The sequence below is a fragment of the Lotus japonicus genome, chromosome 3 (genome assembly GCF_012489685.1).
Source record: "Lotus japonicus ecotype B-129 chromosome 3, LjGifu_v1.2".
NCBI classification, from domain to species: domain Eukaryota; kingdom Viridiplantae; phylum Streptophyta; class Magnoliopsida; order Fabales; family Fabaceae; genus Lotus; species Lotus japonicus.
The window spans coordinates 47549043-47567964 of NC_080043.1; the positions used below are offsets into that span (position 1 = coordinate 47549043).

The 18922-nt window shown below is 33.8% G+C and overlaps 1 protein-coding gene across 2 annotated transcripts; it reads right to left on the bottom strand.

The window, feature by feature from the left end:
• Positions 1–7206: 7206 nt before the first annotated feature.
• Positions 7207–15641, bottom strand: LOC130743126 (MLO-like protein 1). 2 transcript variants are annotated; one of them, XM_057595247.1, is made up of 19 exons: positions 15515–15641; positions 15106–15309; positions 14921–14988; positions 14108–14166; positions 13752–13829; positions 13576–13670; positions 11189–11464; positions 10825–11084; positions 10201–10317; positions 10052–10115; positions 9778–9872; positions 9546–9620; positions 9336–9424; positions 9184–9233; positions 8955–8995; positions 8125–8334; positions 7947–8014; positions 7782–7842; positions 7207–7655 (listed from the first exon to the last, which is right to left on the bottom strand). In XM_057595247.1, the coding sequence occupies exons 7-19, from the start codon at positions 11373–11375 to the stop codon at positions 7434–7436; spliced, it is 1539 nt and encodes a 512-aa protein (XP_057451230.1). In that variant the 5' UTR covers positions 11376–11464; positions 13576–13670; positions 13752–13829; positions 14108–14166; positions 14921–14988; positions 15106–15309; positions 15515–15641; the 3' UTR covers positions 7207–7433. The 2 variants fall into 2 exon arrangements, with proteins under 2 accessions (XP_057451230.1, XP_057451229.1); XM_057595246.1 differs by lacking the exons at positions 13576–13670; positions 13752–13829; positions 14108–14166; ... (1 more) ...; positions 15106–15309; positions 15515–15641 and having other exon boundaries at positions 11189–11661.
• Positions 15642–18922: the final 3281 nt, after the last annotated feature.

Here is an 18922-nt window from a genome sequence, read left to right on the forward strand (position 1 = left end):
AGCCAGACAGGTTGAACAATCAGTTGCAGCCCATGAATGAAAAGTAAAAAGAAAGAGATGAGAATATATATAAAAAAAATGAAAAATGAAAAAAATAAAAAAAAGCTCGTTAGGTTGAAAACCTGAAAAGGTGACCTAAGCAAAAATAAGAGCAAACCCGTGAGCCAAAAACTCGAAAGAGCGGCCCACTTTGAGGTGACCGAAGTTAAGCTGAAGAAATAAAGACTAATGTTGAGGCATGGGGCAAAATGTGATTGAAGTGGAAAAGCGAGTCTTTACCATGAAGCGGATCCTCACGTGGGGAAGTTTGCAAGTGGTTAACATGCTTTGAGGTCTTGGGCATGAATGGCTGGCATTGGCACTGAAAAGGCGTTACTTTGTTCATGCGTCACCAGCTTCTAGCCTTTTCTTTTCCAAACTTTTGTCTTCTTTCTTCCATTATGAATATTATCCTTGTAAACACAACTCCCTTTCTTTGGATATCATATGAATATTTGTTGTTCAACTTGTATTTGTTTGGTGAACATATATATTTTCTAAGAGGTGAGTTTATTCCTGATTAAAGGCTTTCTGTTCGCCTCGAGCATTTGGGGCATGTCCAGAATAATGGTATATGTGATCAGGGGATTAAAGAATATTAAAAAAAAAAAGAGAAGTAGAAGAAAGAAAAGAGCATCTGATGCAAATATCACCAGAGTCATGAGGAATCACAGTTGTTCTTAAGGAAAGTTGATCCAAGTGTCCCACAACATTCGATACTGCAAGGATGAGGGATCAGCACCAAATAAACATAATAAAAATTAATGGTGTCTAGCACGGATACCAATGACAAAGATAAAAGAAATGAAAAAATTAATAAAAAAAAATCACTAATGCACTGCATTTGCATGCCATGCATAACATCATTGTATATTAAATTCTGCATTTGCTTGTTATTGTCGATCATGTTGGCCTCGAGTGGGTATGTTTCTGTCGATACTGTTGGTCCCAGGCTGGTATGTTTTTGTCGATGCCTGTTTAATTTTTTTCGTTGGCCTCAGGTGGGTATGTTTTTGTCGATACCTGTTGGTCCCAGGCAGGTATGTTTTTGTCGATGCCTGTTTAATTTTTTCGTTGGCCTCTGGTGGGTATGTTTTTGTCGATACCTGTTGGTCTCAGACGGGTATGTTTTTGTCGATGCCTGTTTAATCTTTTCGTTTGCTTCAGGTCGGTATGTTCTTGTCGATATCTGTTGGCCTCAGGCGGGTACATTATTGTCAATGCCTGTTTAGTTTCTGTTAGCCTCAGGCGGGTATGTTTTTGCCGATGCCTGTTTAAATTTTGTTCGACATTTTGTTCGACTTAGGCGGGTATATGAATGTCGATGCCTATGTTGTCTTTGTTTAACTCGAGTTGGTGCTTAGTCCGACGCTCGAGGTTGTTTGCGCGCTCTAGGTTTGCTCTCTAACCTACTGCGGGTTACCCGACTTTATATTAGTGTAAGTAAAGTCCTCACGTCTTGTATCCACGTCTTTACTTAACTCTTACCATGGTAAGAGACAAGTAAAGTGGGGCAGCTGTGGATACCCATTTTTGTCCGGGCTAATAGTTTGAATTTAAAAATTATTAATAATTTAATTAGGGATATAAAGTTAGAGTGAACTCTTTAGTATTAGTGATCAAGTGAGTTAATTTATTTTTGATTTCTTAACCATGTAACAATAATTAAAAAAAAAAAGAGAATGTCTGGTTAGTGGGTCTTTGACCCATATTTTTTTTTACCAGAAATGCTTTGCCAATTAAAAAAAATAGTGAGTGGTTAGTGGGCCTTTGGCCCACTTTCGACCAAAAATGGTAATAAGAAAGGAAAAAAAGAGGATCTACCAAGTAAAAACAGAGTGTGTGGTTAGTGGGCCTTTGGCCCATTTTCGACCAAAAAAATGCTCATAAGAAGAAAATGATAAAATTGATATAAAAACAAAAAGGAAAAGAAAAATAATAGGATAAAGATGATCATCACAGCAAGTGGGTTCCAGACCCTTCTGAAGTAAGTATAGCCATCCCCTATAAATAGAAACTTTTTTACTTTACCAGGGGACAAAAAAAAAAGGGATTGAAAGGAAAAAAGCCATAAAAAAAACTGAGACCGAAAGTAGTCTAATAGGAGAACCGACTCATAAGAGAACCAAGAAGCCTTATTGTAGCTTTCACTTTCACTAAGGTATTCTTTTTTTTTTCTTCTTCTCCCCTAAGACTTTATTATACTATGTTGTTCATATACTCCCAATACATGTGAAACATCTGGGTTGTTTATTTTCAACTTTACTGATTCATATCTAAATACAGAGAATGAAAAATAAATTTGTAACATGAAAACCTAGACTAAAATCTTTGTTGTTCATAGATAATATCCAGATACATAAGAGAGTGAAAAAAATAAATTTGGATCATGACAGAGAATGAAAAATATACTTGTATCATACTAAAACAATACTTGAATAACAAAAAAAATACAGTAACCAAATACAATAACCAGCAATGCAGGAAAGGGGAAGGCTTTGTCCTTCACGCCCTCACTGAAGGACTAATAGAGGATGGTGGCTCGGAGTTGTGGCGGTGTGTTTTTGGGTCATCTTCACTAACCCTCGCCGGAGGGTCACTGGAAGGTGGTGGCTTTGCCGTTGTGGTTGTGTTGATGCTCCAATCCTCCCCTTTCCCCACTTAATCAGTTCAGATTCTACTTAAATCGTCACTAACAGATGATGAACCTGGGTATTTTGGTCCTTAACTCGCGGATCTTAATCACCCTCGCCGCACCACCGCCGAAAGGCGGCGACTTTGGTGTTGTGGCGGCCCTCATCAGCCACCACGAGCCCTGCCATGGCTGCGGCCACCATGGCCATGCGCGCATAAGAGAAGGCCAACGTAGGCTAGGGTTTCAAAAAAAAAAGAAAGGAAGAAGAGAATGAGAGAAAGAAACAGAAGCGTTAACTGAGAGAGAAAGAGTGATAAAAAAAAATGAAACTGAGTTTAGAAACGGCTAGGGTTTGTATCTAACCTTTCTTCCCTTCTAAATACTTAATCTAACATTAAAAACCCTAATCATATGGTGCTGTGGACTGCTGACCCCCGTATTATTTTTGTTTTGGCCCGCTGTTGTTTTTTGGTTGGCCTCCTAATAGCATTTTTTTTTTTACATCTGATGCCTTTTTTTTCTGAAATGAACCTCAACTGTTTTTGGGTTTCTGATGGGCCTTTTTGTTTGGTTCAGTTACGTTTTTTTGGTACCATATGGACCATATTGCTTTAAATTATCAAATATGTGTATCAATTATCACTAGTTTTCTCTCTAATTAATTATTTGCTTAAAAAATCTAAAACAAATATTTTTTTAATCTGATAAATAATCTATCATAAAATACTAAGGTCTAACCTCTTTGCAAATAAATACAAAAAAAATCAAAAACAAATAATAAGCTTTTTCTCAAAAAAAGATCAGTCTTTTTAAAGAAAACTAAAAAATATCACAACCAACTCATGTTTTTCTACCCAAGAACTACGTAGCCTTGATTTTCTCTGTTGATAGAGAATATGTAGGCTCGGGGTCACTCCCACCAGGCACTCCAAACAAAAATATAAATTTTGTTCTTCTTTGTAGAATAATCTTTTCATCACACTAGCAACTTGTAAATATTCTTTTTTTTTTTTAATACAATACAAGACGTTTTCTTAAGGGTAAAATAAATGATTTAGAAAGCTAAGAAATTTTGCATAATTGACCATAGGTAACCGTTTCTTAACGGACGTTGTAGGGCGTTAGTACTTCCTTAAATGTAACCGACTCCCGAATCTAGATTTGGTTTTCTTTTATTATTTGGGTCCTCTGATGTTCTCCCTAAAAACATTAGTGGCGACTCTTCTGATACATTGATTAAGTTTTAGCGCGCCGTCCCGCTGCGACCCAGGTTGCGACAACCTAAATTGATTATCACGAAATTAATCCAAAGCTTCACAATTAAATCAGCCAAACAAACAGCACGTTCTCAGGGACAAATGTCACAGCATGATGTTACATCATCTTGTCCCACATCTTGGCACACACAGTACATTAGCTAAAATGTAGACAACCATAACAAAGGAACAACAGTCCTCACGCTCTAGAATTTGGTCTAGGATGGGATCTCTTTCATGGCGGGACTTTGGGTGCATGGAGCTCAAGAAGCAGATTGCTAGTCAGGCTAAAGGGGTCCATGGGTTGAAATTTATTGCAACAATTTGAGGTGTGTGGAAATGGAGGAACAACATGGTGTTTGATTCACCGGGATGGCACGTGAATGAGGCTTGGAGGCAAATGCCATGAGCACGATGAGCTTCTGTCCTATGGCAACCCTGTGAGACCATAGAATAAATAACTAGCTTAATTATTTATTTTCATTGTATTAATTAATTGGGTGTTACTATTCTATTATTTTTATGTTATATCCAAACTCAAATTTAATTGCGAATTATGGAAATTATTTAAATGATAATTAATTTTAGAATATATTTAATTATGTCACTATAGTCAGTTTGAATGATATCACGAGTCGTTTTCGCACTCGAGTATGGTTCGGAGTGTCCGAAAAAGGCTATTTCTGCTCCTAGAGAACTGTTTAATTTATATTTCAGATCTTCAGAAAGATTAAACCCTTAGGGTATTTTTTTGATAACGTGTGTTCCATAATGGAACTCTCGACTATAAGATCGATAGTTTTCGCTTTCCGAAATCTCAATAAAGTTAGACTTTATCTTTGTAGGGACTGGAGCGAGACCTTGTACAAAATGTTTTCTCATTCGGAGCTTCTTTCGGAAATTCCATCCATGTGATCTTAATTCCTTCACTGTTAAGACTCTTTTTCTAGAAGGAAGTTTTCTCGTCTGATGTCAATTGCAAAAAGTAGTTATGCAACATTTTTTAAGTAGAGTGTGTTTAAGTCATTTTTATAATTTTAAATGAGCTCTGAAATGAGTTTGAACATTCTGTCGCCGAATACTCAATTTAAATTAGCATTTGAATGTACCAAAACTACCGGACCCGCGAAATCTTTATTTTTCTTCTTTTCCCTTCTCCTATTAAAGGAGAAAATCACAAAATATCTTCATTTGTGCATATTGTGGCCATGAGCTAGAGAGAGAAGTTAGCGTCGTTCATTCATTCTTCGACCATTTCTCGTGGTTTCAGTTGTATTGGATAGGCATGGAGGTAAGGATCATTATCCATGCATCCTACCCTAGATATCACCTAAGAATGCCTAGGAATTAAATTAGATCGAAGAAAAAGTTCAAAAAACCCTATTTGGGGGGGGGGGGTGGCCGAGAGCTCCTAAAGGGCTTTGAGGGAGAAAATCTTTTCACGAAACCTTATATGCGATGCATGAATCTATGTTGTTTTCGGGTGAGTGTTGGGTAGAGAATAAGTTTGAATATGTGGTTTGTGAAATTATCGTCGAAAAGTGTTTTTGTACAAAACTTAAATCGAGTCAAAACTCACCCAGTGAAACTCTTCAATTTGTGCCTAGATGTTGTACTCTGAAGCTTTGAAAGCTTTTTATGGTTTTGATTAGTGTTGTTAGATTGTATTGTTTCTTAGCGACTAAGAAATGGTATTTTTCTTAAGGTATCGAACGAGTTGAGTTGAGGAAAGAGGTTTTGGAGCAAGCTGTGAGGTTTCACCACGGAGGAGGACGCCTCAGGGAACTTGCTGAGTTTGGAAACGTGATTTTGGATTGAATTGTGATGTCGAGCTTGGAAGGAGAAATCAAAGGTAAGTGTAACTCAGTATAGAAGTGTCATTTGAGTCTTGCATGCTTTAAATTGAATTTGCTTGCGTTTGAGATGAAGATGTTTTAGTTTGATTGTGAATTTGGCATGTTTTACCATGTTGTACGCTTGCTGGATTCTTTTGGGAAACATTGTTGGTTTAATTGATTACCCTGTTATGTATATAACATGAACTTCTCAATAACTTACTTGATGTGAATTATATGAGAATCTATTTGTTATTAATATTGATTTGATGAATTCTTAAGCATACTTGATTTGACTTCTGCTTGCTGAAATTTGGAATGACTTGTGACTATTCTCACTTGATTACTGGATTTGAAATTGTTGACTTGTTGACTAATTGGGCATATATGGCTTGAACCTTAAGTGGCAATTTTGTGGTTTACGTTTCACTTGATTGTCCCGTCTTTCGAGACGTCATAAAGTGGCAATGAGGTGGTTTTGTCCCACGTGACTGTCTCGTCTTTCGAGACGTCATAAAGTGGAAATGAGGTGGTTTTGTCCCACGTGATTGTCCTGTCTTTCGAGACGTTATACTGTGATAATGAGATGGTAATTTGTCCCCTGAGATGAAATGTTCATATGGCAATGAGATGGTAATTTGTCCCATGAGATTGTCTCATTCTACGGAATGTCTATACCATTTGAAGTGACCATGAGAGCATGCATTTTCTTCCGATTTTGAGGGAGATTCAAGAGAGGTTGCAACGACAGTGGGTTGTAGAACTATCCTGGATTCTAGAAGTTGCAAAATGGTAGTTGATTGGGTGGCGCACCAAGGAGAAATTAGTGACACGGCAGGTGTGCTTACTTTAGATGACCCTCCCATCGATGTGCAAAATCTGATGTTGAGGGGTTCCTTTTCCTTGTAGTTGTCTTGTTATTCTTCCGACAAAGAAAAAAAAAACTCATGTTTAATATATTAAAAAATGTGTATTTTTTACTTTCATTTTTTTTTGCAAAGCTATATTTTTTTATTTATTTAGTGTTATATATAGTGTAAATTATATTTTTAATAGTACTAATAATTAATATTTATTTTTAAATACTATTTAATTACTACTAGTTTGACCTCGGTTGAAACTTTAAACCTTAAACCAGTGTCTTCACCGGTTCAATGACCAGTCCAATTTTTTGAACATTATTTTTCGCTATTGTCATACATTAAGACCATTTCAGTAAGTTTTTCAATTTACCCATTTCACACTTTATTTGACAAAAAGTACCTGAAAGAAAAAACACATGCTATGATGCATGCTTACACTTAATTTTTAAGGAAGCGGAAAAGTGTGTTCAAACAAGTTCTAACTTTTGGAACAATTTGTTAATTCAAATACGAAAAAGAGTTTGGTTGACATCCTAATTACGATACAAAGAGAAAAAATCACATGAAAGACAATGGACTGTAAATAAAACAAAAACCCTTCAAATATTTGGTACTCACAAAAGTTGACCGAGTATTTACTTTTATGACACTGAAGACATGCCCTGGTGGTAACATTTTAGCCCTCATTCTCATTCAAAATTTGTTTTCATTACTAAGTTATGCCCAATTATTCAAATATTTGACATCAAGGTAAAACCAGCTATACTATATAATGGTTATACATAACATTGTTTACTCGTTGCACTCATTTGGGGGTGTCATCTATGGGGATAATGGTATTGTCTACTGGGGCAGATGGCCTTGATCTGAACATTGAGCCTAGCTGAATTCCATTATTTCCATGAGAACTTCCTTGCCCTGATTGGCTTTCTCCTCTGACTCCTTTCTTCTTTGCCTTTTGTGCCCAACCAACAAGCCTTGCTTGCACTTGTTCATCAAATATTGCCTTCTTAAAGTGACTTCCCATCTACATATATAACATTAGAGTCAAAATCATCAATGGCAAATGTCAATAATGCAAACAAACTTTATGCCTTAATTTAAAATTAAGAAAATGAAGACTTGTGTTCTTTGGAAAGCAACTCAAACTAACCTGTGCAACGATTGCATACAGTGGCAGGGTACTGTAACTACAAAGTACCTGAATAAACACCCTACAATTCAACCAGAAAGGTGTATAAGAAAAAATTGAAATTCAGAATGCACATTCCAAAAAGTCAAAATACAAAGAAATTATAAAAAAAAGTATTGAAATTACCCAATAATGAGCCTTGGAATAATGAAACGGACTTGTCCCATTATGCAGGAATCAAATCCATATGTGACCTGAGAAAGGAAAACAAGAATTGAGAAAAGTTTAACTGATTAAGTAAATAGCATAGCAAAGATTATCATATATATACTGCTTCAAGCCACCAATATAGCAATATGCTTACCCAAATCCAGAAAAAGAATGATATTTCAAAAGCATTTTGGAAGAGGATAAGGTGAATCAAGAAGAGGACAATGTGGGGGCGATGAAACCAGAAGTGATCATCTGATGGTTGAACAACTAGTTCACCTTCTATGGCTGAATGCTTTTCAGCTACTTCATGAGCTAATTGCATTATCACATGCTCAAGCTTAGTGCCCACAGCAAGTAGAAGCTGAAGAATGAAGACCAGAAGCAGAAAATTTATTAATGAAGAGGAAGATATATACAAGGCTAGCTAGGATGGAAACAACTAGAAAAAAGAATTACATCAACATGTATGGTGAATTTATATGTATATCCATTTTTTACAGTGCATGTTAAGCATTAGTTATTTAGTCTTTGACGAGTGAACCTACTCGAGAAACTAAGACTGTCTTTTCCGGGATTCGAACTTGTATTTTCACCCTTATGAGATTCTAACTTGCTTGCTACTATATCAAGAATTGGCCATTTAAGCATTATATATTTGACACAGTAACTTTTGTTGCTTACTATTACTATGGGGAAGCAATTACCTATCTTGCTTAAGCAGGATCAATACCTCTATGAAATAGTAGATTTGATAGCTAACATATAACATTAGTGTAATTGTAATTTGAAGGATCACTTTGAGACCAATTTCCTATTAACCATGCAAAAGAAAACTGTGGCACAACAGATAACAGAATCAACAGTTTAGTTTTACTTGAACTGTAATTATTTTAGTAGATTAAGAAATATATATTTTGCAACATTCAATATATAAATGTGAGCACATGTGTATCCATAAGAAAGCGCCAAACAAACACTTACAATGACAGGAATGAAAGCAATCCAGAAATATGTGTGCCAACCTGGAAGAATAAAACAGGCATCTTAAATATATTTCCCAAATCAATGTTCTCTGACAACTACAAAAATAGTTATATATGAAAAAATATATGAATCATTGTCATCATTGATGCTCATTACTCATGCTTGAAATTCATTGCCTACTCATGAAAATATACTTAAAAATCCAAGTCTTGTAGTTGTAGCATACCATTGATATTAAGCAACAAGAAGATGATTACAAACACCCAAAGATACCAACTGCAACAATTAAAACACCATCGTTATAAAATAAAATTAACTTATATATAAATGCTTAAAAATTTACTGCATTTTTCATATTGTGGTGAAGCATGTACGTACCTTATACCAACAACTTTTTTGAAATCATCCTCAAGTGCACGAATCATGTATTTGTGAAAATTAAACTTTGGATTTCCCCTGCAGTGGGTCTAAAACAGATAAACAAAAATAATAGTATCATTCAATTATAGAAGTTAATTACAGGCAAATATATATATAACAATCTTGGAACTTATTTTGACAACAAAATTCAACACATTAAAATCTTACCATGATGAAACCAAGCCTTAATGTCACATAATCTAACTTTGTCACTGATCCATAGAATTGCTTAAAAAATGATTTCTGAAAGAAACATGAAAATTTTGAAGGAATTACAACAATGTCAATAACAACAAGGCAAATGTACTTACAAATACTTTTAATTTACTAAGGATCTATAAAAATTTTAATCCCTTAAGAAAAGTTTTAATTCACACTTTGAGCAGAATAAATAACCTACCAACCAACCCATTAGAGTATAATCTTTGCCAAAACCAGAGAAACGATTCTGGATAAAAGCATGCTGATGAACATGAGTCACTGTCGGTTCAGGACCTGCATTAAACCGGTACATTTTTTAATTCACATGACTTAAATTCATTGACTGAAATCGGAAATGAGACACCATTTGCTGATGGAGAATTAATTTTGATCCTGACTTGAAAGACATGTAGAATTCCAGTCGCTATTAGTTAATAAATACACTAAAAGTAAAACTGATGAAATTTGTTTACCTCGCTCTAATTCATCAGCATTTTCTTGTGCAATTTTTTCCTCCCAGTGCTTCCACTGACGTATCTAATTAATTACAACCATTTATTAGCTTTCAAGTTAAGAAAAACTGGGTTTACAATAAAAGCTTAATAAGTGATTAGAAACTTACTCTTAATCCTCCAAAAACAACAGTCAGAACACAAAAGGTCACATGAACAACAGCCAGGACAAAAATAAAGATGTGAAGATGATGCAGCCCTTCCGTGGATAACAGGGGCACCTTACCCTGCAAAATAAGATAAACACACAAAGCAATGATTAAAGGCATCGAAAAAATTTGCCTAAACAACATTATGAGAATGAATATGCCAGATCCAGCTAGATAAAATGAAAATGCCACAACATGAACTTGTTGTGTTGGATTTGGCCCATTAGTGAGAGACCCACCTTGAAAGGTAAAGTAAGTTACCATAATGGTCGGTACCTGGGTGATTTATAAAACATGTGATCACAATCAAAATCGTTAATTTTTTCAATCAACAGCCCTTGCCCTGATAGCTTACTTTACCATCTGAAGTGGTCTGTTACTCTAAAGCTGTCACATCCTGTTTTGTCCTATCTAAAGTGAGTCATTTTGGATGGCAAAGCAATCGTTGCCGCCCGCTTTCAGATTTAAAGAAAATTATAATGCGTTATACATTTGTAAGTATGTGATCGCAATCACAACAGTTGATTGAAAACCCAACGGCTTGGTGACTTATTCTACCCTCTAAATTGATTCTTGTTTTATTACCTTGGCAGCGCAATACCCAGGTTTTGCCTCAGTTGCATGTTGATTCTCATCTAGAAGGCGCCTCGCCGTGCCGGAAACACCAGAAAAAGAGAAAAATGTCTGAAAATGTTCAGTGGGTGTTTTTGATCCTTCAGATTCTTCTTTATCCTCAAGGCTACAAGGAAGCATATGATGAGTCCAACTCTCCGGAACACAGATTTTGATGATCCCATTCTGTGTTACCGTCAGAAGTAGAGAAATAAAACCCAACAGCATCAACTCTGCAAAATCAAAAACAAAAAATACCAAAATGTGTTAAATTGAACACACCCCCTTTTTCAGATCAGAAAAAAAATTAGAAAAATGAAAAAAAGTACTAATTAACCTTCTTTGATTTTCTCCAAAGCTTCATAGAGTGGCTTCTGATTCTTCCTCTTGAGAAACTTGCCACCATAATGAAGTAAACGCTCCGCGGCGAGAGAAACAGCAACGATGATGGAGCAAACCAGCGCCACAACCCATGTGGGAGTGAATTCCAAATTGTTGCCTTCTTCAACCCCTCCTCCACTCATTTTTTTCTTCAAATGGCTTCTTCTTCTCAAACTTGGTCTGTCTATCTCTCTATATAACGTTTTTATTTTGATTTTCTATGTGTCTGTTTCTGCCATTGAATTCAAAAAACATTGAATTATACCTACCCTGGTTGTGTCCTTTGCTCTTCAATCTGGGAATTACTTGCTACCATATGACTCGTTGAAGGAAAATGGTTACATTTACTACTAAAGTCTCTTACGTTGACAATATGCTATGATTTCATTAATGGTTTTTTTGTCGATTCAGGAGACTTGTTCACACTTTGCTTTCTACGCGCTTTTTAATTACTACATGTAAACAAAGTTCAAAGACCGAGTTGGTGATCTTCATGTCTTGGTCTTGCTTTAATATTATATAAATCAATCAATTTTTTGGACGTAGAATACAATATCCAGTTGTAATCTGAATGAATGAAGATTCTCTTCCTTGTATGAGTGTATCTGCACTAATTAAGGAAAATAGCCTTGTACCAAAAACAAATTCCTTCCATGTATATTTCACAGAGAAAAAGATACAAGAAATAGTTTTAATTAGTAGTACAATAAGAAAAAATCTTGTTTGTCTATATATGTTCACTTAACATGTTTTCCCAAGTAATGCCCTTGTAGAACAATAAATGAAGAAAAATAAAATACATTATAGAGAGTAAAATAAAGAAATAAATATTCTAAAAAATAAACAAAATTAATTGCACTCTTTAATGTATGTTTCTTTTCTCTCCACACAATTAATTAGGAATGAAGGTAGTATATAAAATAGGGCAGGGCTCTCATGTAAAATCACTCAACTCTTTGGTTGCAAAGTAATATTTTAACATGTTTTATGAAATAATTTTCATGTTAAAATTCTAATACGTCACCTAAGATAATTTTACCCCATATTTTTTATTTTATTTTTGTCTTAGATAAGGTATAACACAGTCAATCAATGCACGTGAGACTAACATCTTGTCCCACAGTCAATGCTTTAAGTGTTAAGAGGATGATCAATATTTATTAGGGTGATTTAGAAAATTCTTATTAAATATCCAATCACATATATCTATCTGTTTTACTTTTTTTACATATTATTATAGGAAATGGTAAAAGGAGTTTTTCCTAAACATGTAAAGTCTTAGAATTTATGTAAATAAATATGAAAAATAGTTTTTCCTTCATTTATTTTAAAATGCCATGAACATATACTATTTATATAAAATTTTACTAAACATGTTTTTCTTTCTTTACAAGATTTCTTTCTTTATTAAATATTGGGGGATTTGTGTTTTTGAAATGATTGTGGGATTTGCTAAAATGGAAATAATTTTCCAAACTTGGAAAATTGTTAGATAAGAACTTATGGAGTCAATCCTAAGAAAGTGTGTAAATACTTTGTTAAGTAATTCGAATATATTGTATTTATGATTTATGATTATTTTGATATATATGTCAATGATAATTTGACCTGCTTATTATTTATAAGTGATATATGGCAATGACAATTTGACCTGGTACATCATTGGACAAAATTTATATACAGTTCTATACCTACCGCAAAAACCTTTAGCGGCAATAAAAAGGGGTCATGAGTTGCCGGGGAAAATATTTAGCTTTTAGCGGCTTTTCTTATTGCCACTGAATACTTTGTTCTGTTTCACTATTTCGTGGAGAGTCATCGGGGTTATAACCCCCACAAATATGTTCCATTGGTTTAGAAAAGCCTACTCCACAAGCACTTTGCGAGGGTTTATATCAACATCTGTGGGTTTCTAACCGCAAGAAACATCTTCCATGGTATAAAATAGGAAACAATTAGAAGATGCACCTGGACCTATTATGCAATGTTGATCCAAACTACCTCAAAGATAACTATTAAATCAATGGAAAGATAACTATGAATTACTAACATTCCCTCTTCTTTTCACTTCTAGTCAGGGCAAAGTATAAGCAAAATGTTTATAGAGTAGCCAATTCACCAGACAACCTAAATGAAACACATAAGTAAATAAGAAGGCATACATATACTAGCAGGAAAATAGACAAGTAGACAATTATATAACTAGGACAGATAAAAACATACATCTATACCACGAATTTCAAAGATTAGATAGTCCCTTAATACCTTGTATGGTGGCTAAGACTAAGAGAATCAAATGCCTAAAATAGTAGATGAGAAACCTATATTACTCAAGTAAAGTACCTGAATATCAAAACGGTAACTCATGTCTTAATGTCGAAGGCTTTATCTCGGCGTTGCCAATAACATATATGTTTTTACCTGCATAAAAAACACATCTGCTGCGCATGCCTAACCGATTAGCAATGGTACATTTCAATGCAATTTTATTATGTTCCTTGGAAATGCAAGCAACATACCTTTTCAAGAGCTGTATACTGAGTGAAAATGAATGCTATGAAATCAACCAAAGATCAAACTCCTAGAAAGTATACATGCTGCATGAAACAGTGAAAAAAAATCAATTTAGGAAAGAAACTGTACTAAGAAAGAAACAGTATGAGGTAGGTAGTCTCTTTTTCTTTCCCTTCAGCAGTCACGTTCCATGATTTTACATTACTACTTAATGTTTTTAAAGCTTATCCAACAAAGCAGCGCATGAAAGTTTCTACTTTCTACTAGTATAAAATGTGACTGAAAGTACACTCAGACAAAAATCGAAAATTAAGAAAAATACATCAAACAGACAAACACTAAAGGTATCCTGATTGATTACCTATAAGAAGCGTTGATGCTTTAGCAATGTCTGAGTCACTTTTGATTAACCACCTGAATCTGTCATGTTACAATTGCAAGGGATTCAAAAAAGAATGAGGAGTTGTTTGCTATACTTACACAGAACAACCGTAATAGCTTATTTTTTTCCATTTTATGAAGGAGTAATAGCTCATGATTAATAACTATGTCACCACCCAGACACCCACACAAAGAAACACAAATACTAAACACAGAACTACATATAAACAAACCTTGATTGCTACATTATGACCACTTTTCACCACTGCATGGTGAACTAGAGCAATAGATGCACCTGCTGATAACTGAATCTAATTTGGTCTATTTTTATTCGGAAAAAAGGTAGCGAAGTAATATTCAGTTATAAATAAATGATCATCAAGAAAAAAGGATACAACATAACTCAGTTATGACAAGTCATTTTTACCAATACCTCTACCTTTAAAGGAATATATCATACATACTTTAGCATCTTGTTAAAACTCAAAGAGGAGTTATTTCAAGAAAATGAAAGCAGCAAATTGTCATGTGGCTTTTAAAAAAAAAAAGCAAACTGTCATGTGGTTGGAAAACTAAGATATGCACATATATATATGCAAAAATATCTTTAAGTTTAAGAAACCACTCTATCATCATGAATAACACTATTTCTATCCTCCATAGTTAGCATCTCAGTTCAGTTAACAGTTCCATACAGCAAGATTGAAATGGCCATAATAGCAAAAGCATAGTAAGAAATTAAATATATAAATCAAGACTAGGAACCAGATCATGATTCCATAAAGAATTTAACCTCATTCAATTCAGTGCCAATAGCAGCATCTAGAAACCAAGTTTTGCAGAAAACTAAGGTGAAAGCATCTGCAACAAAAATGGAATAAACCCCATAGTTTTGTTACTATATATTTCAATCATCTAAACAATTATGAAAAGAAGTTCAATGTTCGCAATTGCTTTACAAAATAAGAGAGAATATACCCAAAGAGTGGCCATAGAAAAGCTCAATGTGTATGGCGAGGCTAATCTTCTTCTTCTTGAAGACAGAGGTATCAAAGTCGATCTGGAGCTTTGTCTTCGGGGCATTCGCCTCTGGCAAAGCATTAGGCATTTGAACTATTTTTTAAGATGGTGGAGGTTGAAATGCAAGATTGGTGGGGGTGAACTTCTGGCAACGTTGCCAAGCTTCAGGCGTACCGAGAAATATGAAAGTTAGGTTTTCTTTGAAATCGTATGAACTAAAAGTAGAATTCAAATAGAGAAAACATTAAGTCTAAGAAAAGAAATCGAAGAGGAAGCTCACCAAATCTACATATTGAAGGAACAGAAGAGTAGTGCAAAAAGTAACTACATTATACAGAATGGTGGTAAAGCTACAACAACAAGTCACCTGGCTTCAGAAATAGAGAATTAAAATCAAACACAAGCTTTCAACTCTGAAGCAACCAGTCTAGCTAGACACTTCTGGAAGCAAGTTTCCAAATGCAGAACCTGAAAGAAATTACCATTGGAATTGAAACTGGAATATGAAACCAAAACTACCAAGTTAGAGCCATCACTACTTTTATTTCTAGCATTGAAATTGAAACTGAACTCTGAAACGGGAATATGAAGCCTGTGAGACTCGGATTTTTAAAGCTTAGAATAAATTAATTAATTTCCTGTTCACAATTAGGATTTAATACAACGTGAAAGGAATTTACTTAAGTGGTTGCTGTTTAAAAATAATTTAATGAAGAAGGAAATTCATGGATTAATTAATTCTATCCCTGTAGTCAATTTAGTCGATAACTTGACTAATTTACAAGACTGTCTTAGAACGAGAGCGTCTATATAGAGCCAAAGTACACTTAAAACATTGTAGAAATTTATTCATAAGAATTCTGGAGATATACAGAATTGCTCGTATACCTTCCTACGACAAGCAGATTAATACGAAACCCTGGAATTTACGAACACTCATTTCCGATACCGGGAGGTTTGCCGAAACTGAATCCCTGGTTTTTCTAGAGCTATTAAATTAACCTACGATGAAGACTTTTCCTGTTCGGAGCTTCAAATAAAGATTTCATCCGCGTGTGCCCACTCTAATCGACGTTCCAAATCTTTCTTCAGAAGGAAGTTTCTTCATCCGACGTCAAACGCAAAAAGTAGTTTTGCGGCATATTTCAACCCATACTACGTTCAAGCTATTTTCTCACTTAAATGAACCCGATGCAAGTATCGTCCTTTCTTGGATCGATACTTAGATTAATTGCATAATATGACAACGTCATATTTGTTCTAATTGTCTAACAGTTATTCTTTAGCTCAATTTTTACTCATTTTCTTGTCGATGGATTGTTTTATTTTGCCCAAAGTGATCCAAATTTATATTTTATCATTTCATAGAGTTCCTCTTAATTTTTGGGATAATAATATATCACCCCTATATTTTTCTCTTAACTCTATGAGCTAAATCATTCAGTGTCTAAATCAATTCGTACCAGTTTCAAAAATATCTTTACAAAAATATCTATTCATCCTTACTAGCGTTTTTACCCCGTGCGTTGCACGACGAATATTTATCTCATTATTTAGACACGTATTAATAAATTAAGATATAAAAAAAAATGAGCATTCAACCAAAAAAAATCACAATGAGTGTCACACAACTTGCAAAGTTTTGTGTGATTATCAAAATGATTTTTCATAATACTGAAGTATTTTTTTAAAAAACTAAGAGTAAATATAAGTAATGGTATGATAAATTGAAAATCAAAATATGATTTGAAAACATTATTATATATGTGTGTGTCTATGTGTTTAGATTACATGGTAAAAGACTTCCACAAAGAAAATATTTTACATAAAAATCATTTTTTTTTGTAAGGAAAGGAATGTAGCATTTATTGTAATTTTTTATTGACTAAAAATTAATGTATTAAAGAACTTTTATTATTCTTTTTCTACCATTGACCCCTGATCATGTATTTAAAAACGGTTAAATGCGTTAGCATACCGGTTAATGATATTAATATTTGATTAACATTAATTTTGGAAATAATAATTTTATTGGTTTATCAAAAACATTTTTTAAGGAAATGAATATAACATTTATAGTAATTTTTAATTGAACAAAAATTAAACTTCATCTATAGAATTATTATATAGGTTAATTCAAAAGGTTTTTAAAAAAAACTCGAATATAGCATTTATTGTATAGCATTTAATGTCTTTCATTAGTTGACTAAAAATTTACGTAATTTAAAACAATTAAATAGGTGTATTAAAACCTTTTTTAGGAAATGAATAAAACATTTATTAATTTTTTTAATTGAGTAAACAATTAATGTATTAAAGAATGATTAAATATGTGTATTAAAAACAGTTTTTTAATGGGGTCAAACAAACCAAATTATAGGAAAATCAGTGCAAGTAATTAATATATGTGAGTAGCTGTGGTTGTAACACTTGTCAGTCAGTGAGCGATCAATTAAATAGGCAAAGAATATGAGATGTACCCATCTTGGTCAAGTTCAATAGTTATCCTTTTCTGTTTAGTACCATCTTTCTTGAACTCTTATTCTCCTCTTGCTCCAGTGAGAATTCCAATTACATCTGGTGAAAAAAAATAAAAAAAATGTTATGAAGATTAATAAATATTTTTAAAAAACTCGAAAGGCTAAAGAAGGATTAATACCTATAAGGAATGATGTATCAAGGTCCTTATACACTATGTCACCAAGTGGAACGAAAGAGTACGGGGTTAAGTTGATAGCCTTGTTAGGAAGCAATCGCGCAGAAGTCTGAATATCAAAGTTGATCTTGAACGGATGATTTGTTGGGCGAAAATCACAACCACTTTCACCAACACCAAAGAATGAAATCTTGTATACGCGTCCTTCAGTTAGCAAAGACTGAAATCGATAAATCAAAGTCTTCCTAACTGTAGACTAAATCTTACAGCCCTGAAATTTAAATAGAAAATAAACTTAGCGATTTATGAATGCATTCCAAAAATTACATGGAAACCGAGTGATTGAAAAAATAAAGTGTCATACCTTGTCATCCATAAGAATCATGTCCATTGAAAAGGGTAGTTTTGAGCCATATAAGCTCGCACTTAGTCATAAACGATTAACTTTCGCAACAATTGTTCAGGTCTATTTGGAGGCATCGATTTTGGCAAGATCATCGATTCTTGAAGCCATCAGAAGAAAGGTTAATTTCAAATATATAAAGTGCTGGAAAATTGTTGGAATGATGGAGAAGAAATGTAACATAAGGGGGTATTTATAGTTGGAATTAGGGTTAAGGATGTCTAAAGTTGTCAAGAATATTCCATCCCCAAAAGAATGGAATATGTAAATTATATATATTTATTTTGACTTTTTCGAAATCATATAATCAGCTTTATTAGACCGTATACAATTCCACAAATAGTGATAAATATATAAGAAAATTTTGGAAAGATTTCAATATATAAAATTATGAAATCATGCACGGCCCATTAATTGATTATATTTTTATTTGATCCATATTAAGGCCATCAATTCTTTCTATAAAACGTTGATTATAAATAAAAAAGTCAAATATAGTAAAGATATACAGTAGGCTAAAAAAGTGGAACCAATTGGAAAATTAATCGCCTAGCAAAATTAATCGCTGTGCACTATGGAAAATCACATAGTGCACTTATTGTATATCAACATGATATTGATTCTATTTGGTATAAAATATTGATTATAAATAAAAAAAGTCAAACATAGTAAAGATATACATGATGTTTATGATTGACGTAAATTAATCCTTTATT